The sequence below is a fragment of the Balaenoptera borealis genome, assembly GCF_965194805.1.
Source record: "Balaenoptera borealis genome assembly, contig: HAP1_SCAFFOLD_811, whole genome shotgun sequence".
In the NCBI taxonomy this organism is placed as follows: domain Eukaryota; kingdom Metazoa; phylum Chordata; class Mammalia; order Artiodactyla; family Balaenopteridae; genus Balaenoptera; species Balaenoptera borealis.
The window spans coordinates 157858-179631 of record NW_028123391.1 but is presented as its reverse complement, the minus strand read 5'-3'; the positions used below and the strand labels follow the sequence as shown (position 1 = coordinate 179631).

Here is a 21774-nt window from a genome sequence, read left to right as displayed (position 1 = left end):
AAATGCCTTCCCCTCACCCCCTGCCACACCCTCTGGGCATGGCCTGTGGACCCTTTCTGGAACTGACTCTCCTATTTACCCCCTCATTTCCAGTCTTGCTGCATCCAAGCCCCTATCAACTTAGATGGCATTCAGCAACTGCCACCTAAAGCAGCCCAGCTGCCTCTGGTCTCTCCCTTCCAATCTGTTGTGAGCACCGCCACTGAATCAATCCCCTTAAGACACTGTGTTTCGTTTCAGGGGAAAAAAGAGTACAACCTCCCTGGCCGCAATTCTAGGTTCCCCCATAGCCTAGTTTCATGTGAAAGCCGCCCCCCCACATCCCCCCCCCCGAGCTTTGGTTGAAGTGTCCTGAGCACCACACAATTCCAACCTACTAGTTCTTCAGCACTCATTCCAGAACTATCCTGACCACTCAGCCCATGGTCCCCTGGGCTAGAGCCATTCCACAAGTGATCTCATCTGCTTCTACAGTTATTAACCATCCCTTAACCACCCCAAACTCTCTCCTTAACTCCAGTTGCAGCTGGGTGTTTCCTCCTGAATGTCCTTCAGGCTCCTCAAACTCAACACAGCCCAAACTGGACCTGTAACCTTTCCCCATGAGTTTCTTTCCTTCCGTCAAACTCGTACTCAACTTCTGGCTCTCCCCTAGCACCTCCACACCCATCACCAAGTCCTGTTGGTGGCAGGCCCTATGTCTCTCAGATCCATCGCCTTTCGCCTCATGCCACTGTCACAGCCTTAGGTCCTCATTGCCTTTCACCTGGAATTTTACAGTCATATCCTAACTGCTTCCAGCCTCTCCCCTCCCTAATCCACGTCATCAGGATGGTTTCTAAGACACAATTCTCACTATGTCACTCAGGCTCCATCTTCCACCACTTCCTTTACCTTTGGAATGTATCCTCCCCTCTTACTGAACTACTGTTCTGCCCTAATGCACAAGGCTATTGCACATCTTTATGCTTTGGCTCAAGGTGTTCCTCTGCCTACAATGCCCTCTTCATCCCATGTGCCAGATAAACTGCTGCTGATCCTTTAACACCCTGCCCAAGTGTGATCTCCCCTTCCACGAACACCTTTCCAACACCCTTCCCCATCCCCAAGAAAGTTAATACCTTCTCCCTTAGTGTTCCTTTTATACCTAAGAATTCCATTTGTACTGTGTCCGGGATACTATACTAACCAACTTAAGGTAAGTTATGAGTTCCCTCCCAACTAACAGGGACTATCTAATTCACGTTTGCACCCCCAGCTCCAAACAAAGCCCGTGACACATGATAGGTGCTCAATCTGGGTTTGTTGAATTGAACTACATGTTCTTTCCCCCTTCTGTTCCTAAGGTACTTCTCTGCACTGTGTATTTGGCTCTTGCCGTGTGCCATCTTGTGCGTGTGTATGCCTTGTCATGGCTAGGTCCTAAGGTCATAAAAACAAGCACTTGTACTTTTGGTGTCCTTCCTGTGATTTGCAAATAATGCTAAATAATTACTTGTTGATAGATTCTAACAGGAATTTTTGTTTCCCTTGACTTATACCTTCAGCAGCTATTAATTTCCCATCAAAACAAGTCTAAATTCCTCAATGAGTTCCCAGGGCCCTCTATAATTTCACGTTATATATTGCCCTTATTCTTTACCTACTGGACAGCAAGCTTGTAAGCTCATGAGAACAGGAACTGTGTATGTCTTGCTCACCTCTATCTCCAGGTGCCTAGCCGATGGTTGGGCAGGTTGTAGCAACAAACATCTCTAATCTAATCTCCCATGGATGCCAACAGAATCCATGACAGTGCCATTTTGTGGTTAAAAAAATCCTCAAAAGGTGACAGTGAACCTCTGGAAACTCCTACAGTTGTCTGAATTCAAATAAAAACATGGTTTTAAGAACTTCCAAAAAGAAGTAGAGTCACACAGGAGTTTGTATAGCACTGAATGTGCTGATCTGAAGGAAAAGAGGACAAAGAGGAGAATTCCCTATTGGTCCAGGGTAGCTATGGTAAGAGTTAGGGGGGAAAATAGAATAAGGGTAGAACTGGGGAGAAGTCGGGAGATCCACAAAGGATCTACAGAAAAGACGGGCCCCAGGGTGGAAAGAGGGAGGGTGACGATCACACTTTGTTCATCTTAGGCAATCCAGAGCTGGGAGAAGCAAGAACCTTCAGCTGGAGTGTCAAGTCACCCAAAAGTCTACCAATGACATCCTCCACTGAACAGAGCTCCTAAAAGGACATCCTTCTTCTCTAGGGCCAGTACGGAGAAAGCTGCAGGCTGAGCTAGGGCAGTGTCATGGAGTGGGATGAAGGGGAAAAAAACCAAACTTATTTCCTTTTGTGATCATGGCAAAAGAGACAGTAAGATGGAAGCCACTCCAGAGCTGAGCCAGGATGCAGTCTACCCAGTGGTTCTGCACCACACGCATCCAGTTTACTCCCCATTCCCACCTCGTGATCTGGGCTCAAGGTTGTCACATCCATCAGTAAATGCAGGAAGGAGGTTTTAGCATTTCAGTCCTCAGCAAGCTGTCTCTACTCAGTTAGCGTTAACCCAAAGCCGCTGCTAATAAAACAGCCCGGGGCATGCATGCTCAGACTCTGATGTGAGTTCACGCCCTGGTGCCCGCACATATCTGAGTTCAACATCTTAGACATCACGTGTGAGATGAGCAGAGGTCTTGGCATAAATGGGGGGACGTGCAATGAGCCAACCTCCGATTCTGAACTAACTTTACACTGGTAAGACAGGAGGAGGGAGAGACTAAACAGAAGAGGCAAATGGAAGGAAGAGGGACAGGTGACACCCAGATGCAGAAGACACAGAGAATCAGAAGTTCCAGCTGGCACCATTTGGGCTTCCATGGTGCCTGGCTGGAAACCAGGAGGGTTTCACATCCTGGCACCTCCCCCCACCCCCATCTCAATTTCTGTAGCTCATGCCATCAGAGATAACATTCTTGTTTTTCTAGCAACAGTCCAATATGACCTGGGTGGCCAAGCTCCAACTGCCTCACTCCTTGGCACCAGCTGGCTTTTGTATTCTCATTTTTCAGTTCCTCACAGTTCACGCTGGGGGTGCCTCGTGGTGATCATCATGTCTGTCTACATTTGTAATCGTTTCTCAAAGACTCCTAAGAGTAATGCATTCTTGATGGGAGTGGTGGTTACGATGTTGGGGGAGTGGCAGAATGCCGATGCTTTTTCATGCCCATCATGTTGTAGCTTGAAATTTCAAATCTGAATTTGGGCCTACACGAGGTATGTGGTTTAATAAGGTCCTTGGAGGGCATTGTAACCACATGACCCTAAGCAGGCCGAGACATGCTTAATCCTACCCTTCTTCCTGCCATGCTTCTAGCTGAAACTAACTGGGAATTATTCTTGGAATAAATGAATCAATAATGAATCAATAAAATATAAAATATAAAATATAAATCATTCTTGGAATAAATACAAGTTCTTGGGAACTTCATTTGCAGGGTATCAAATTATTACAGCACACTTTTGTCTCTTTTAAAGCTAGCCACGAAGAAAGTTGATAGGCGGTCCCCACAGGTAACCAAATGTTTCTGCGTACACACTGCACACCCCACAGAAAGTGGAGTTTCTGCGACAGAAAGTGCTAAGGGAGGAGAGAAGCCAGTGAGCCGCAGGAGTGAGGCACCACTGCTGCCTGTGAGAGAAACGCCCCACGCTCCCTTGGGTGGAGAGGAGCCCCCCAGAGTTGACCTGGGGGCGAACAGGAGTCTTTCGCTCCCGTCCCTGGGGCGATTTCACACCCCTGCGTGTGAGGCCCAGTGGACTTCAGGAGAACTGCTGAGGGAGCTGGTGCTGTTTCTGACTGTGCACTCGAGGGAGAACCAGGGGCTGGTGGGTTAGTTTCTGGGGCGCCCGGAACAGCTCCTGTTCTCTGAGAATCCAAATCCTACACTGACTCGAGGCCTCCCCGAAATCCTAAAAGACTCAAGGCTGGTCAAGTCAAGATAAAGCCACTTGACTCTCCTGTCTGCTCTCAGAGAACCCACCTGGGGGAACACCCCACCCCCGAGTCCTGCCCTTCCTCTGCTCTCTCTGGTTTCTCCCTCCCTGTCAGCCACAGGCGCTGCAGGTGCAGAGCTGAGCCCGCTAGAAGGTGAGGGGATCTCAAGTCCTGAGACTCCGCCATCTCCCAAGGGCAGCCGTTGACTCCTTTAGCTCTGAATGGCTTCAGACACTACCTAGCCCCCAAGGCCACCCCCTCACACGTGACCCAAAGCCCCTCCCTTGGCCCAGGCCGCCCCGCCCCTCTCCTGTCCTAGTCCAGACCCTGCCCTGTGCCTCTCTCCCCTCGGGAAGCGCCCTCGCATGTCTTGGACCTCGTGGCGCTCGCCCACAGGTCGAGGCCCCGCCCTCACAGCTTGGGAGTGGGAGGACCAGCCCGCGCATCTCCCTAAGGCACAGGCTTTCCCGTGCTGCCCCCTGCCTGCTGGTAGGCCGTTCTAGTAGATGCGGTCCCCCAGTCCTGAGCTTTGCATCCATTCCTCCACACCCACCCTCTGTCCCTAACTCGTGTCACTGGCCCCCCTCCCCTCGGCCCAGCCACACATCCTCAGTCCCGCTGCCCGGAGCCTCCCTAAATTCACTATGTCCAGGCCCAAAACCACAGGGCTAGCCCGAGCCGCTTTCCTCCGACACGACTACAGGGCTGGCACGTGTTCAGAGACGGTGATACACAGAGAAAGCAGAGGCTGAAATCAGAGTTGGCCTGGGCCTGGCTCTAGGCCTCTCTACACCTCACAGCTGGAAACACAGAGGAGGCCGGGGAGGAGAGCCTCAGATTGCCCCCCTGGCCTGCTTCTCTAGTTACTTCTCTGAGCGACATCGGAAGCGCTGTGCCTGAGCCATTTACTCAGCGGTCCTTAGTCACTGGACAGTTTTGCTTGGTTAGGAAATGCCCCACTTAAGAGCACACACGCTCATTCTGCCTGTAACGGAGCCCTTAGCCCTCCCCTCCGCGGCAGCCTGCCGTCACCACCAGCTCACAAGCCGAGCCGACACGAAATCCCTGGGCCACAATCATCTGGGAGAAGCCATGGAGAGGAAAATGCCCAAGAGCTGCTTTCAGCTGCCTGCAAACTCCACGGACATCTCATGATCAGGGACAAGTGGGCATTTTCCCAGTGCACATGCCGAGAGCATTTTACTTAAAGAGCATGGCTTCTGGAGCGGACTAACTGGGTTCAAGTTCACCTCTGTGGCCTATTAGCTGTGTGACCTTGGATGAGTTACCTTACCTCCGTGCCTCATTTACCTCTGTTGGAAAAATGGGATAATAATAGTATCTCCTTCACGGGCCCGTGATGAAAAATAACTGAGACGGTGCATAGACGGTGTTTCGAACAGTACCTGGCACACATGAGCAGCTCAGTTATGCTGCCACTAGTGATGGTGACAGCAAGGACACCTGCAGCGATGGGTACAGAGGCAGGGGACAGAGAGCTCCTACCCACCTCAAGCATGACCCCACCCTGGTGCCACAAAGTCACATGATACTAAAACCTGCCGGTTGTAGCCAGCTCTCTTCCCACGGCCATTATCCCCTTTAATCCTCACAACAATCCATTGCACAGATGTGGAAACTGGCTCAGAGAGCAAGTACCCGCAGTCACATTTCTACCCAGCAGTGCAGCCAGGGACTGAATCCAGGTCTGTGACCCCAAAGCAAATGCACTTAACCTCTGCCACTGAAACGCATCCAGTTTTCCAGAGGAAGCAGAAGTAGGTTTACCAGCACCTGCTCTGCCTTTGCCCTGCAGCTGCCAGCTGGACACGAGTGAGCATCTGAATACTGTATTTAGAGGAAAAGGCCGCCTTCATGTTGGAGTTAACAGCACCGAAGACTTTTCTTGCTCTACGAGTTTGCTTTCCTCTCCCCTATGCTGTGGACCTGGGCTTTCTCAGACTAGCACTGTTTTTTACTGAAGCATCTCTTTCTCACCGTTTGATGTGGCCCCTGCATTTCTTATTAGAGACTACAGGACAACCCAGCTCCCCACTGACGATTGCAATGGCCGTACTGGTTAGCATCTATTTTCTTATTAACAGAAAACAAATGGCTACTTATCAAGGGCCCCCCAGAGAAGATTGTGCCATAAAATTTTCATAAAGCCCAAGTGCCTTCTGAAACGTCACCGGCCTGCTCAGCTTTCCCTAGGAAATCACTGTTTGGATCTGCTTTGACGGCCAGTGTGCGTATTCCATCTTACGATGGCTTTAGGCCCCTAAAAGCTAGAAACCAATCAAGCATCCCACTGTGGTCAATACCCTAAGCCTTTCCTCTTGTGTATGCTCCCACCTGGGCATGGAAAAGTAATTTCCCTGCACAATGACACAGTGACTTTGCCACAGGGACCCTCGGATTACCCTTTGAAGGGCAGAAGGAAGTTGCTTCGGTTGCTCTTTCCTCCCTTCCGCTAAGCCACTGAGTCTGGGTGCAGCCAGGACGACCGGGACGGCTCTTACCTGGGCGGTGAAGAAGGCTGGGGTGAGGGATCCCGAGGGAAGGGCCGGGCTGTTGAGGGCGATGGAGCCGATATCGGTGCCGGAGAGCACCAGCGGGGGCGCGGAGATTTCCAAGCCTTTGGGTTTTTTGGCCTTTGGGGGAAGAGATGGAGACCTGGTCTTGGAGCCCGATGATAGGTTCAAGGGCTCTAGGGAATCCGAGTCATGGCAGGCGGCCTCCAGGAAGAGGCTTCTATGTTCGGAGGGGAGGGGCGAGTTAGGGGACAGGGACGGGGACCGAGACGAGGAGGGCGAGGCGGACGAGATGCTAGCGGCGGCGTTTGGCAACATTAAAGAGGAGATCTTGGCGGAGACGGACGAGGCCAGGAAGGCCTCCGACGTGGAGGGCAGGGACACCACGGGCCTGCTGATGTGCTTGTCGGTTTTGTTGGTCACAAACCTGATGACAGTCCTGACTTCTTCCACGGGAGGGCTGTCTTCCGGCTGCTCCTCCAGCTTCTCCGTCTTGATGGCCTTGAGGGACTCGGGTGGGTTCTGCAGGGAGTTGATGGTGAAGGACGAGTACAGGCCCGAGTGGATGTACTCGTTGCGGCTGGCGCTCTTGAGGGCGGACAGGCCGTGTCTGTGGGCCTCGCGGCTCTCGGGGGGTGCCTTGCACTCGCTGTCCTGCAGCAAAAGGCTCTCCCGGCTGATCTCCACCGCGTGAGGGTCCATTTTCAGTATCTCCGGGAAAGAGACGAATTTATACACAAACTTCTGCCCGATCACCTTCTTGATGATGTTCTGTGAACACAAAAGCAGACGTGGAAAAGATGAGTGCATCAGAGAAACTGGTAAGAGGCTCATTCTTGTGGGGGAACCTTGCTGGCAGAAGCACCGAAACAGTCCTGACGGCACATCTCAGCTAAGGTGTAACGGAAAGAGGACTAAAGCTGAGGGCAGAAGAATTTTGATTTGCATTCCAGTTCTGCTAATTACAAATGGTGTGATCTTCGGCAAGCTGATGGTCATTTTTAGTTTCCTCATCTGTGAAGTGAGGATTATTATACCTAAGAATATAGTAACAGTTGCCAATTATTAAGCACTTACTATGTCGCTGGTATTGTTTATGCATTAGCTCATATAATCTGTACGGCGATCCTAAAAGAAAGGGATGATTCAACTCCCGTTTTAAACCTTAGGAAAATAAGCTTAGAGCATTTAAATAACCCACAGAGCCACATGGTAGGTAAGTCGCAGAGGCAGCCTTACCTTTACCATAACACAGTATTGTCTTACCTACCTCTGGGACTTGTGAGGATTCAATGAAATAATCATGGGAAAGCATTCTGTAAGCTGGAAAGCATTATAGAAATGTAAGTTATTATCACCAAAACACCACAGTGTTTTCTTAAATCATGTAGCCATTTTTTTCCTTTTTAATTTTCTGCCAAGAAAGCTGCTGGAGGAAAAAACAAAGCGTCTACTTGGATGTTCACGACATTCATACAGTATTTTAAGTTGCTGGTATCTACTTCTGGCTCTTCAGTTTATGGCTCCCATCCTCAAACATTAGGATGGAAATGAAAACCAATAATCATTGCAAAAGTTTCCACCCCCCCTTTGGGAGAACGGACTTCATTTTAAAGGCTGTACTGTTCTTGAGATTTATTAAATCCGAACATTAGCAAAGTCTATCAAATGCTTGCCGCGTCCGAGGTACTCAAGGCAGACAAAGATGGTCTCCCTCAAGCACAGAGAGGTAGCGGCACCATCCTGTGGGAAGAGGACTAACTTACAAACGGTTCCACTTAAAACCTGGGTATGAATGAGGGTAAAAAAAAAAAAAAAATCATTTGGGGGAGAAGAGCTTGAAAAATAGCTCCTGTTGAGCATCTACTCTGTCCTGGGTGTTATGCACAAGTGATCCCATTTGATCTCACATGAACCCAATTGTAGGCTGGAGGGTATCATCCTTATGACATAAGCTCAGAGATGGGAAGTGATGTGCCCAAGAGCCACAAGATCTACTAATTCTAAAGCCTAAGGTTTTTCCCATTTCCACACAAAGTTGGAGGGAGAGAATCAAAGAGCCCCCTTAGTAGAGATGACATTTTAAAATTAGTTCATCTCAAATTTTTAAAAACTGAGATACAATTGACATATAACATTAGTTTCAGGTGTACAGCATAATGATTGACATGTGTATACTGCAAAATGACCACCACAATAAGTCTGGTTCACATCCATCAACACACACACAAATTTTTTTTTCCCTTGTGATGAGAACTTTCAAGATCTACCCTCTTAGCAACTTTCAAATATATGAGAGGAAATTTAATTAAATTTTGATGTTCATCTTGTGATCAGTTTGGTGTATAAATATATTATGCTTTTGCCTTCCCTCTTGTTACATTACAGCCTGCTAACTTGCCTTTGTCCTCCTTAAATGCACCCTCAAATCCCAGAAGTGAATTTATCTAGCAGTCAGGAGGGATGGGCATAATTACCAAGCCACTGAGATTTTCAAGGAAGAATTCTTCAGGGCAGGCATCTAAGGGAGGGACACACAAGGTCCCCAGGCAGCACCAGAAAACCCAATAACGCAAATCCTGGCGAAACTATGCTCAGCACCAGCACACAGGAGGTTCAAACCTGAGTACGTGAGATTGAAAGCTGAACAGTTCCAGTGTATGGCACCCTGGCCTGCAATTTAACCCACCAAATCCCATTTACTCCATCTGACCTCATTTTCACACTCGACACTAGCAAAACTGAAAACCACTTAGAGAAACTTCAGAGAGATCTAGTAAACTTAAGAATTCCACCTGGGCCTAATTGGCATCATCTCTGCACGTGACACACCAAGCCTGGGTAGACAACGCGCCTGGGAGAAATCAGCTCCCAAAAGGAAAGGGTTAAATAAGGGTGTTATTGGTGCCACCTGACCCATAAAAAGAACGCATGCTTGCCTGGTGTGTTCCTCTGCTAAAATTCTAAGGTATTTTTGTTTCCCACTCATAATATTCTTCTCCCTGGAGGAAAACTTCATTTTATTCTCGGCCAGTGTGAATACTCATCTAAACTGAGTGAATCATTAAAGCCTAAATAATTACACAGAAGAAAAGAGAAACTGTATGGGCTGAATCCTTTCTTCTGCCAGGTCTTGGAAATTATTATTTTTTTTTTTTAACAGAACCAACCTTTAATTTTATTATGGGTATTCAGAACATAATGTCTGAGCAGGGATTACATTCACAAGCAAACCAAGACGTCATTTGGGGCTGTGATAAAAATGCTAAAAGTGGTTGGAAATTGAAAGGCAATCTCAAATAGAGAGCTGGGCCTCAATGTGTTAAAAAGAACATAAGGGGGCTTCCCTGGTGGCGCAGTGGTTGAGAATCTGCCTGCCAATGCAGGGGACACGGGTTCAAGCCCTGGTCTGGGAGGATCCCACATGCCACGGAGCAACTGGGCCCGTGAGCCACAATTACTGAGCCTGTGTGTCTGGAGCCTGTGCTCCGCAACAAGAGAGGCCACAATAATGAGAGGCCCGCGCACCGCGATGAAGAGTGGTCCTCACTTGCCACAACTCGAGAAAGCCCTCACACAGAAACGAAGACCCAACACAGCCATAAATAAATAAATAAATAAAAATTAAACTTAAAAAAAAAAAAAAAGAACATAAGGAACAACCCACACGACTATCAACTGAGAAATAAACAAAATAGGGGACGGTCATACGATAGAATATCATCCAGCCATAGAAGGGAATGAAGCACTGGCACAGCTACAACATGGACACACCTTGAATGTGTTCGGCTAAGTGAAAGAAGCCAGACACAAAAGGCCACATATTGTATGATGGACTCTATTTATATAAAATATCCAGAAGAGACAAATCTATAGAGAGACAGAAAGTAGATGAGTCATCTCCTAGGGGATGACTAGGTGGGATGGGGGAATTGAGGGGTGACAGCTGAAAGGTAAGACATTTGGGGGGGGTGGTAGTGAAAATGCTCTAAAATTGATTGTGATGATGGATGTACAACTCTATAAAGACACTCAAAGCCATTGACTTGTATGCCTTAAATGGGTGAATTAGCTGGTATGTGAATTATGCTTCAGTAAAGCTGTTATTTAGACAGAGAATGTGAGGAATCCTTTTTCCCCCAGCTTTACTGAGATATAACTGACATATAACATTTTGTAAGTTTAAGGTGTACAGTGTGATGATTTGATGCACGTATAGATTACAAAATATTTACCACGATAAGGTTAGTTACCACATCCTTCACCCACGTAATTACGATTTTGTTGTTGTTGTGAGAAGATGTAAGGTCTACTCTCTCTGCAACTTTCATGTATATATTACAGTAGTATTAACTCTAGCCACCACGCTGTACATTAGATCCCCCAAATTTACTCATCTCACTGCTAGAAATTGGTACCCTATGACCAACATCTCCCTGGTTCCCCACCTCAGCCCCTGGTAACCATCAATCTACTCTGTGAGTTTCTATGAGTTCAGCTTTTGTGGATTCCACATGAGTGAGATCATACAGTATTTGTTTTTCTCTGACTGACTTATTTCACTTAGCATAATGCCCTCAAGGTCCATCCAGAACATAAGGAATTTTAAGAATTTTGGCATGCTTAAAGGGAAGATGGTGGGAACTTTTGATGGCTGGATGGCAACTGCCATAACATGCTAACCCCCACTCTGAACAGAGAACAGAAGACACTGCACAGGGCCCTGAACTCAGCTGAAGCAGTAAGGGCCCTTCAGTAGCTGCTGCCTTCATGAGGAGAGCTGCTTGGACACCAAGAGAGTTTTTTTAGGGAAAGGCTACACGGTGACAGGGATGGAGACAACTGAAGGAGCTGATGACCGAAAGGAGAAACAAACAGCTTTTGGAAAGAACCAGGGCGGGTCTTGCTTCTCTAGAAACCAACAGGAAAGATGGATTAGATGTGGCTACCTGGACAATTTGAAACCTCTGCAAAGATGGAAGTCTGGGAAGGGCTGGGAGGAGAGGGGAGGGTGGGGTGCAGGAAGGAGGTCAGAGTGTGCAGGCCAGCTGTTTGGGAGCCCAACTCTACACCGGGGATATCTGCTCACATGAGGGGAGCCAGTGAGGAAAGCCCCCCACCAGGATGCCCAAGGCCAGAGACCTAGGTGGGTAGGTGGACTCAGAGGAAGTGTGTGCCTGGCAGCTGAACTGACAGCCCCTTCGTACCCGACTTCCAGGGCAGACCCCAGGAGCGTACTGGGGGCATGTGTGTTTGCAGATCTCTCTGTAGCCTCCAAAGGGAGGTTTCCTTGCAAGAGTTTGGCCTATGAGGGGCTTGCTGAGAAAACACACAGTACAGGGGAATAACATCAGGTAGTATTTGCTGACTATTATCTATCAGGCTGTGTACTAAGAACTTGACCACCTTCAAGTCATTTAATCCTCTGAAAGATTGGAATTGTTATTACCCCCATTTTAGAGATGGGCAAACTGAGGCTCAGAGAGTATAAATCACCCCCAATCACGAGTGTGTACTTGGGCAGTCTGACTCCAAGCACTTGGCCACAACGGGTGACACAAGACTCGGGCTGACACAGCCCAGGACACGAGAGCACTTGGGGATGGGCTCTTATTATGAAAAGTGACAAGGATATTTAGACGAAGCCTGGTTTTTCCACCCCTTCCTCCCAGACTCACACGCATTTGGTGTTTACGGTTGCCTGGTAACCTGACAAACGCTGTCTGTGTCCAGTTGGGCCGAGTGACTCTCAAGCACGGTTTCAGGGCAACAGTTGCACACATCTTCCCTCCACATGTAGAGGACCCGCCTCTGTTCGTAATTTCCCATCAAATGTGTATTCACAACCAGGGTGGACTTCTGACCCGGCATTCCGTGTGAGGTTACAGGCGGCAAGGACGGGACCAACTTCAGCGAGGGGGAAAGCAACACCCACCCAACGCACCCCACGCGGCAGTTCCAGCAGAAGTGGAAGCTCGGGTCCCCAAACCACTCCCTCCATTACTACTGCCCAGTGGGTGTTTTAAGACTGCTGGAGCCTACAGGGCAAGCAGTCCATCTGGGGCAGGACTGTGGCCGCCTTGTGCAAAGCAACCCTTCCTGACGCACCAGCTACCTCTGGTCCCATGGGAGTCTCCCTAGCTTATTTCGCCCTAACAAGACAGACAGTGCCGAGAGAGTGGGTCCTGTTTCCACTTCCCTCAATGTTCCAGGCTTACCTACAAAAATAGGTGTGTCCATGGGTGTGTTCAAATATGTATACATTACACCCAACTCTGCCTTCTCCTCCCACTAAAGAAGAAGGAGCTTGTGTAAATAATCCCATACAGTGGAGAACTCAGACATATGTCTATTAAGTATTATGGTTTTAAAAAAATTACATACAGTGCAGGGTAATGAAAAGATGCTTGTGGAATTGAATTTACCATCTTAATTTTGATGTTATGAAGGATACTATTAAGTTCGCTACATGTTTATTGAATGAATGACTCTCATTGTGGAGAGAACCGACTGAGGCAGGAAGCCAGAGGCTTCACCCCATGACAGACGATTTTTCCACGGCTAATCCCCAGGCTGGTTAAAGCTCCATGTGATGCATCCGATACGTATACTTTCACATATGCTTTTTTGCTGGCATTTTTAAGTGGAAAACTCCCAGACAGACACTGGGGGCTAATGCAAACCTCCACAACCTCACACCTTCTGTGAGAGCTTAATAAACTGTAATTCCACTTATCCCTGCAAATAAGTGTTGCCTCTGTCGGCTCTGGCCCGGCACCCCAATTTTGATGTAGGGTCATGCTTGGGGCTTTCCTGTGCTCGGACTTCTTTCCCCAGCTCTCATTCCTCCCTAGTGCTGCCCTTCCCTCGGGGGCTGCTCCTGACCCCAGGAGGAGCCGGACCAGCTGTGGGTTCCCCATCAGTAGGGCTGCGGCTCCCTTCATCCTCCACCATTTCAGGGCTCCCAGAAACTGCAGGACCCCTGCCCCACCCCCCACCCCCCGATTTCACAACTTTCCTATCTTGTTCTCAAAACTGAGAGATGTCTGCGGCTCACGACAGACAGCCCATCCTTTTCTGAACCCAACACTGGCAGCAGGGCTGGGTACAGAGGACAGAGTGGTGGATCGTTCCATAAATTCCCACTTGACCTGGCCACCAGGGTTGCCACCGGGATGACAAGGAGCGGTTCCAGAGTCACGGCCTGAGGTCAAATGCCACCCTTGTCTCTTATCAGTCGTCTCCTCCTCTATAAAATGAGGGGACCGACCTCCCACCCACCTTGCGGGATTGACTGTGTAATCCACATAACGCTTAGCAGAATGCCTGAGACAGCCACACGTGATAAGCCCACAGTATATATCAGCTCTTAGCATTATTATTTTTACACTCCCATTGAAGCAAAGCCAAAACAAAACGTAAAAACCACCCTCCATCAGCTCTGATGACAACTGAAGAGTCAAAATTAAACCTCTTAGAAGGCTGTACTTATTCCCACGGGTCTGGGTGACCAGCTGGGTCGTCCGGCAGACAGAAACACACCTGGTTTACATATCTCGACCAAGGAGGGGCAACACGATGTTCTATTTCGTTGGGTTAAGACAAGAAGCAGACACGAGGCTTCAGTCCGTCATGCCTCGTGTGGCCAGCACTTGACATCCACTATGAAGAAAACCTCACACACGCCAGTTGATTCAGGACTGGGGGGAAGAGAGGCCCTCCCGCAGAGAGCAGCAGACGCGAGCAACTGGGGAGTCCAAGCGTCCCGCTCGGAATGCCCCAGCAGCTTCGGCCGAGATGCCGCACGTCCAGCCTGACAACTGGCGCAAACACTAACCGGACACCCCAGCCGATCTCGCTGTTCTCTGATGCCTCTCAGAGCAGGAAACGCACTGCCCAGGCTGGAGGCAGCAGCCCAGATCCACGGCGTCTGCTGTGGCTGCGGCCCTCGGGGAGGGTGACACAGGCAGCTGGCCCTGAGCGCCTGTCACCGAGATCCTGGGGCGGGGAAGTGGGAAGGATTTACTTGGGGGACTTTCGTCTGGCCGGGGTAGATAGCCTACATGAAAGGAACCCGTGGCCAGAAAGGGCAAAAGAAGCAAGCATTTGCGAGGGCCTGTCACGTGGTGTACATGCAGAGCTGCCTCGCGAGATGGGCACTGTGATTCCATTTTTAAGATGAAAAAGTCGAGGCTCTTGGTTGGAAGTGAGGTTATACCCAATTTCCCACCCCACAGGGGTGCGTTCAATACTGGGTGAGACTTACGACAGAATCCCGCAGAGGTCTTTAGAGGACAATACATCGTTAACATTTCCCCATGTCTTTAAATTAAAATTAGGGGAAAAAGCAGCATGCCTGGGATGCTTCCATTATTTTAATGAAGTCATTTTACATGTATCAAATGAGAGGAGAAAAATTAATCTTGAAAGGTGTATAATAAAATTTTACAGAGGTAGGATGACCGTTGATTTGCAAATTTGTTTTTGCTTATCTGCATTTTCACATTAAAAAAATTATGTTTCCTATGTTTTGCTCGTCAAATTAAGAGAAGGAAGCAGGCTCTGAAAAGCTTAGGCACTCAAGATCACGTAACTTGTAGCTGGAGGAGCTCAAGTTTGAACCCAATTCTATCCAGAGCCAAGACCAAAGCCTTCTCTGTTCCACCACCACACCCTCTCCCAGAAAGCAGCTGAGTTGGCTCAGAGGCTGCTGCTTAAGCCAGGCTGCCAGGACCACGGGCTCTGCATTCCAGAGGAATCTCGGGGTAACTGCGGCGAGCCTGGGAAAACCAGCTCCAAGCTCAGGAAGCTAGGGCGCTTCTAGCTCCTCCTGAGGAAGCCCGGCCTTCCTGAGGCTGTTCTTTAACCCCACTAGAGCTGCCTCTGCCCACCTTCAGGGCAGAGGAGGTGCCTGCTTTGATGGGACACCCTACTTGAGGCACTGGGGACCCAGCAGTCCCACCACAGCAGGATGGACATCAGAAACCCACCTCCAAGTGGGTGACACCCAAGGGTGACAGGAAAATAACAGGAAGCTGATGTCCACATACAGGGCCTGGTTACGGCCCCCGCCGAGCAGCAAAAGGGCTCGGAGGGAGCATGGAGAGCGAAGGGCAACTCCTCCCAGTATCCACAGGCCTGAGCAGAGCTGCTCACACAAAGAGACAGGCCCAGGGCCTTGATGGGCCAGAGGCGAAGTGCGACCAGCACTGGGATGAACGGACCCAGGTTTGAATCCCAGCTTCGTTACTTACTATGACCTTGAAAAGGTATTGAACTTCTGCAGGCTTCGGTTTGCTCACCTCAATTCAATGAGTTGGAAACACATTTAATATAAAATGTTGATATTCTCAAAGCAACATTTTTACATGAATTTAGGAAAATGAATTTTAAACAATCTTCAAAACATGATAAAGGATGGTGGTATCTTTGAAAAACATACAGACGAAGTTAAGGGACAGGAGATGTATTAGATAGTTGCTTTCCCAAAATTAGATATTCAGTTTATTCCTAAAAGGGAAATAAAAATACCTCATAGGGCAGTTTTTTCTAAAAGGCCAGGGTATGTCAGTGCCTCACTCAGAGAAGTCCGCAAAACATGAGCTCTCACCCAGTGGAATTTCACCCAGCAAGCAATGATCTAATTGAATAGCATCCTCATTGTATCACACTGTCTTCTCATTTTATTCTGCCTTCAAGGAATCAAAATTCCTTATATGGGTACTTTGTTTTACAGTTACAGAAGGCTTATGCAGTATCTCATGTAAGCCTCACAACACTTTGAAACCCATTTCACAGATAAGGGATCCGGGGCTCCAAGCTGGGTTCACAGCCTAGTAAGTAGCAAAGCTGAGCCTCCAGGCCCCCGGCTTCGCAGCCAACACCCTGTCTTCAGCTCCTTGTTTTGAGTTCCCATCCAGACCATGATCTGACTCATTCTTTCCTGACACAGAACCTAACTGTCTTCTCTCCAAAGTCAGAACAAGGACTCACTGTAGGAGTCATGCTCAAAGTTCCTCCTCCATAACACGCAAACATTCTTTCAACAAACACTGAAGATGCGTGTGTATGGAAAGCTCCTGGCTGGGCTCTGAGGAACAGCAAGGGAAGGGAATCTGGCCTCTGTCCTCATCCTCTAAGTGTCTGATGGCTGCTTGCATGGCAGTGGCAGACCCTGCCTCTTCTCGTCCCTGCCACCTGAACCCGAGGGGACGCAGAGGTTGGCTGGCTGTACTGGGCTCTGCTAGGAATCTGCTGTGGGCAGGCTCGCCTCCCAACGGCGGCCCTAGAGCAGCTATGAAAGGGATCCTGTGACCCACGCGTGAGCCTGAGCTCCCTCCCCCGGGGCAGTCCTTCTCCTCGGTCCTGAGTTGAATGGCGCTCCCTCCACCCAAAATCCACACCCACCCTCAAATGAGACCTTATCTGGAAATAGGGTCTTTGCACATGTAATCAGCTAAGGATGTCAGGATGGAATCATCCTGGAGTCGGGGTGGGCACTAAATTAAATGACTGATGTCCCTACAAGAAAAGGAAAAATCCAGAGAGACACACAGGATGAAGGCCATGGGAAGACTGGGGCAGAGATTGGCAGGTGCAGCTATAGGTCAAGGAACCAAGGATTTCCGGGAGCCACCAGAAGCTGGAAAAGGCAACGAAGGATGTTCCCCTAGAGCCTTCAGAGGGAGCACGGCCCTGCTGAAACCTCAATTTCAGACTTCTGGGCTTCAGATCTTTTAGAGAATAAATGTCTATTGTTTTGAGCCACCAACGTGTGTGCTAATTTGTTACAGCAGCCCTAGGAAACTCCCTCCTCTTTCTTAACGTCTCTGTCCATCGAGGCAGGGAGGCCTGGCCTTTCCTTTCTGAGAGCTCGGCCTGCCTTCACGCCGTCACATTGCTGAGGGCACTGGGTCCAGCGCAGCCTGGGCCGTCCTGGGTCTAAAGCTGAAGCTTGGAGCGCGCACATTCGCACACACGCGCGATCACACCCAGCCCCACTTCCAACTTCTAAGAATAACATGCTGCCAATAAAGGGCTCCAACTCTGTCTCGGAATTGGCCGACTCCCGGGGGAGGTTTCCTTGTGGTTTGGGTTGAGATCTCTATTCTCTGGCACTGTAAAGCTGCAGGGCCAACCGTCCTTCCAAGTTCTCTCCTGGCCTGGAGTGAAGGGCTCCTCTCCCTGCTGACCCGGGGGCACCCACCCCACCCGGGAAGCCCAGACTGCACGATGTTAAGGGCATTTTCCCACCCCCTCTGGGCCCGCGGCTGCTTCTCGCTGGATGGGGGGTCTTGTCTCCCCCTGGCTCCCTTTCAACACTCAAGGGTATTTTTATTAAAGGCCCCTGGAGTGTTAATAAAATAAAATGTAAAACTGCTCCCCTACTTCCCCTGCGGGTGGGGCAGTTGCAGGGGGAGCAGTCGGGATGCGGCCAGATGGTGACGGGACTTTGGAACCTTTCCTGGAGGCTGCAGGGAGCCGGGCAGGTGCACAGGCGGAGGGGTGCCGTGCTCCAATCTGGCTTTCTTTAGGAAGTGTCATCTGGATGCAAAGGAAGCGCAGGGTGTTCTGGGGCATCCAGAACTACCACCTCACGTTTTCAGCAGTTTTTCCCATTATCATTTCCAACAACAAACATGGGAAGCCGGGCCCCTCTGCCTGCCTGCCCTGGGGCAGTAATCAGCAATATTAGGAATATGGGATTCAAGCTTGAGTTCCTGGCTCTGCAACTGTGCGACCCTCCAGCTTCGTAGTCCTGAGCGTGGGCCTTGGGGTCAAGACTCCGAGGCAGAAAGCTCTGCTGCTCACCGGCCGCTTCATCTTGAACCTGTTAGTCAACCTCTCTGAGACTCAGTATCCCCACCTCTAAAATGGGCCCACTGCCAACAGAGACGACAGGCATTTCACGTGTTAGGGAACGAGTCTCTAAATGTAAAAATATCTACCACAGGGCCTGGCTCAAGACAGATGCTCCATACACGTGAGCTTCCCCTCCTTCTGTCACAAATTTGCGGTAGGAACTGAGATAAACTGTTGCTGGAGCCCAGGCAGGAGATGGGGAGGAGGCCGCTCAGAGGAGCAGCTGGGCCTGGTGGGTGGATGGTGGGTGGCGGGCAGTATGCTGTGAGCGTCAGGGATTCTGTCAGTTTGTCTACACAGCCACTCAATTGTCCTGCAGCTAGAAGCCCAGAAGCGGGACGGCTCATGCTGGCAACCTGGCGTGGGCTTGGGTAACGGCCTGACGTCAGGGGATTCGGCCGGGCTGCCGAACACAGCAGCCTGCTCAACACAGCACTGAAGTTATTCCCGAGCCTCTGGCTGTTTCTTAGCAACGGCCCTATTTGGGGGAACGCTGAGTGCCACAAGGAAGCTGGCTAGGACGCTTGTGCAAGACAGGCGACACCCCCAATCACCACGCAGGGTCCCCCCTGCAGCCTGCCTCCCTCATGCCAGCTGCTCTCTCCCGGGGCAATGCGGCCGGGCTGGAAGCCCTCCACGAGGCCAGCAGCTACCCCACAGGTCTCCAGGCTGCATCCAGGACCAAGAGCTTGCAGAGAGGCCCTGGTTAACCCCTCGGCCCCCCAGGCAAAGCCCAGTTGCCATCTGTTGTACTCCAAACCGTCCAAGCGGCTGACAGGACACAGAAGAAAAAAAAGACACCCAACAAAACACGCCAGGCCCTCAACGCTCAGACCCAGGGCTGAGCACAGAGGGCGCCTTTGACATACAAAAGACCCCCGAATGGAGTCCAGGATAGATGGGTCTCCTGTGCCATTCTGCAACCAACCAAGGTGTTCTAGAAAGTTCCAGGATATAAACACTCGCTGGACTTTTGTTCTCTCTCCACTCTGACAGACAATACATCATATTATCTTCACAAAATTTATTTGGGGGAATTAAAGAATTCTGCCAGGGCCAGGCTTCTTGGTACAGGCAGTTGAGCTCAGATATGTATTATTAAGACGAACATTTTCCTGTCGTGATTGCACACCCAATTTAAAATGAATTATCCAATTAAGTTAAGAAGGTGATGCGTTCCGCTTCCAGGAATATGTTGCCAATGACTCTGTCTTGACTGTTCTCCCCTAAAACCCTTCCAATTAAGTAAAGACCGCTCGGCACATCGTGAGGATAAGCCGGGAGGTTGCTGTGGAGACGGGAGGATTTTTCATCATATCACCATTTCAATCTCCTGATGAGAAGGGAGCTGGCAAAGCTTTCAGCCTCCCCCTGGGATGAATGTTCACCGCCAACAACAACAAGGACAAAAGCTCTGTTGGACAGAAAAGGATGAAGGATTGTGTAAGCTTCCAGGTCTCCTTCGGCAGCAACACAGAGAGTCATGGCTTGGGCTCCCTTGAGCAGAAGTCAGTTGGCCGGTGTTTGCAAGAGGCAGACGCCACCATTTCCCTTCTCTCCCCCTCCCTCTCGGGCAGTTCTAGAGCGGGGCGTGCAGGCCTGATGCTGAAGCTGTGACAGCACTAGCTCAGCCCGCAGACAGCAATCGATTTGTGCTAACCAGCCAAAAAGATCAGGGCTGTGGGGTTGGACTTTGGCACCATCAATGTCACTAAGAGTAAGAGGAGACAAAGATCTGTATTTCTAAAATGCAAACCTGACCACAGCACTCTTGCTGACAGCCCTGTAGTGGCTTCTCCATTGCCCTTGACATCAAGTTCCAACTCTTTAGCACAATACTCTCCATCCTCCATCCCCCGCTCACTCTTCCAACCTCATCCCTCCCTCGTTCCCTAAATAAACACTCAAACTCTTTCACACCTCCTGGCCTTTGCACATGCTGTTCCCTTTCTCAGTAAATCCGTTCCCAACTTTTGTCAGCCTGGTAAATGCGTTCTTATTCCTGAAGACCCGGGTCAGATGTCTTGACCTCTGGTAACTTTGCCTTTACTTCTCTCCCCATCTCTCCTGGAAGATAGACACTGGAATCATGGCCAAGCCAGCGCTTTACAAGATGTCACTATTATAATTGGTTTGCACGTTTGTCTCCCCAGCCAGCTGCTAAGCCACTCACGGGGAGGTGGTATGTTTTCAAAGGAATGACTGAACCACAGAAGAATAGGCAGAGGTGAGAGAAAGAGGCCATGTCACCTGGAGACGGATGTACAGGAGTATCTCGGAGATAACTGCAGGTTCGGTTCCAGATCACTGCAATAAAGCGACTATCCAATAAAGCAACTATTGCAGTAAAGTGAGACACAAAGTTTTTGGTTCCACAGTACATATAAACGTTATGTTTACACTGTACTGTAGTCTAGTAAGTGTGCAAGAGCATTATATCTAAAAAAAGAGTACATACCTTAATTTAAAAATACTTTATTGATTAAAAAATGCTAACCGCCATCTGAGCCTTCAGCAAGTCAATCTTTTTGAAATAGTAACATCGAAGATCACTGATCACAGATCACTGTAACAAACATAATACTAATGAAAAAGTCTGAAATACTGTGAGAATTACAACTTGCTCCACACACGGTTGCCACAAACTTTCGATTTGTAAAAAATGCAGTTATCTGCAAAGCGCAATAAAACAAGGTATGCCTGCATAATTAAAAACCACCCAGAAGTTGTTCAAGAAGAGAATAAACGCTGTGAATGCCAGCCGTCCCCCGTGCTCGTCACACTTGGGCCAATGCGTGTGGGCAGGTGTCAGGGCCAGTGATGGCTGTGTGCTGGGTGCAGAGCCCTCTCTTCCCCACCCCAGGACAAGAGATTTAAAAACCAAGTCTGCCTGAGGTTATTAAGAGTTGTTCAACTTTTTAATAAATAAAATCTCTGTAAGAGATCCTTATTATTACATCAGGCTGTAAGAGTACCTTCTGGAAGACTCAGTTTAAAACTAAGAAGTGGAAAAAAGCCCTACCCCATGTGAGCCGCCAGAACTACCATGAACCAATCCATCTCTGAAGGCTTACAGCAAGACGGAGGGAAACAAGCTGGCAGAGGGTGACGGTGAAATACCCAGGCACGAACTGAATGTTCCCGTTAGGTCTCTGTCAGCTCTGGTTTCTGCCCTTCATGGGCTCAGACACAGGCGTCCTCCCATTACCTGCATGTTTCCAAGCTGAAAAGGGGCCTCCTGTCCATGTCTGAGGAATAAAATATGCTGCGTCCTGGTCTGGGCATCACTCCTTTCTTGGAGTTCAAGTTGGGTCTGCCCAGCCGCCTCTTCAAAGCTCTGAGAGGGGCAGCAGGTCCTCGGCAGTGCTTGGCTGCAAAACCCTACCTCCCCAGCCTTCCCT

At 49.5% G+C, this 21774-nt stretch overlaps 1 protein-coding gene across 1 annotated transcript in view; it reads right to left on the bottom strand.

The window, feature by feature from the left end:
* ELK3 (ETS transcription factor ELK3) overlaps positions 1 to 21774 on the bottom strand; it is a 68732-nt gene that overhangs the window by 11658 nt on the left and 35300 nt on the right. Inside the window, exon 3 of the mRNA XM_082409049.1 lies at positions 6500 to 7282. Coding sequence (XP_082265175.1) covers positions 6500 to 7282 — 783 coding nt within the window. The remainder of the gene's footprint in view (positions 1 to 6499; positions 7283 to 21774) is intronic.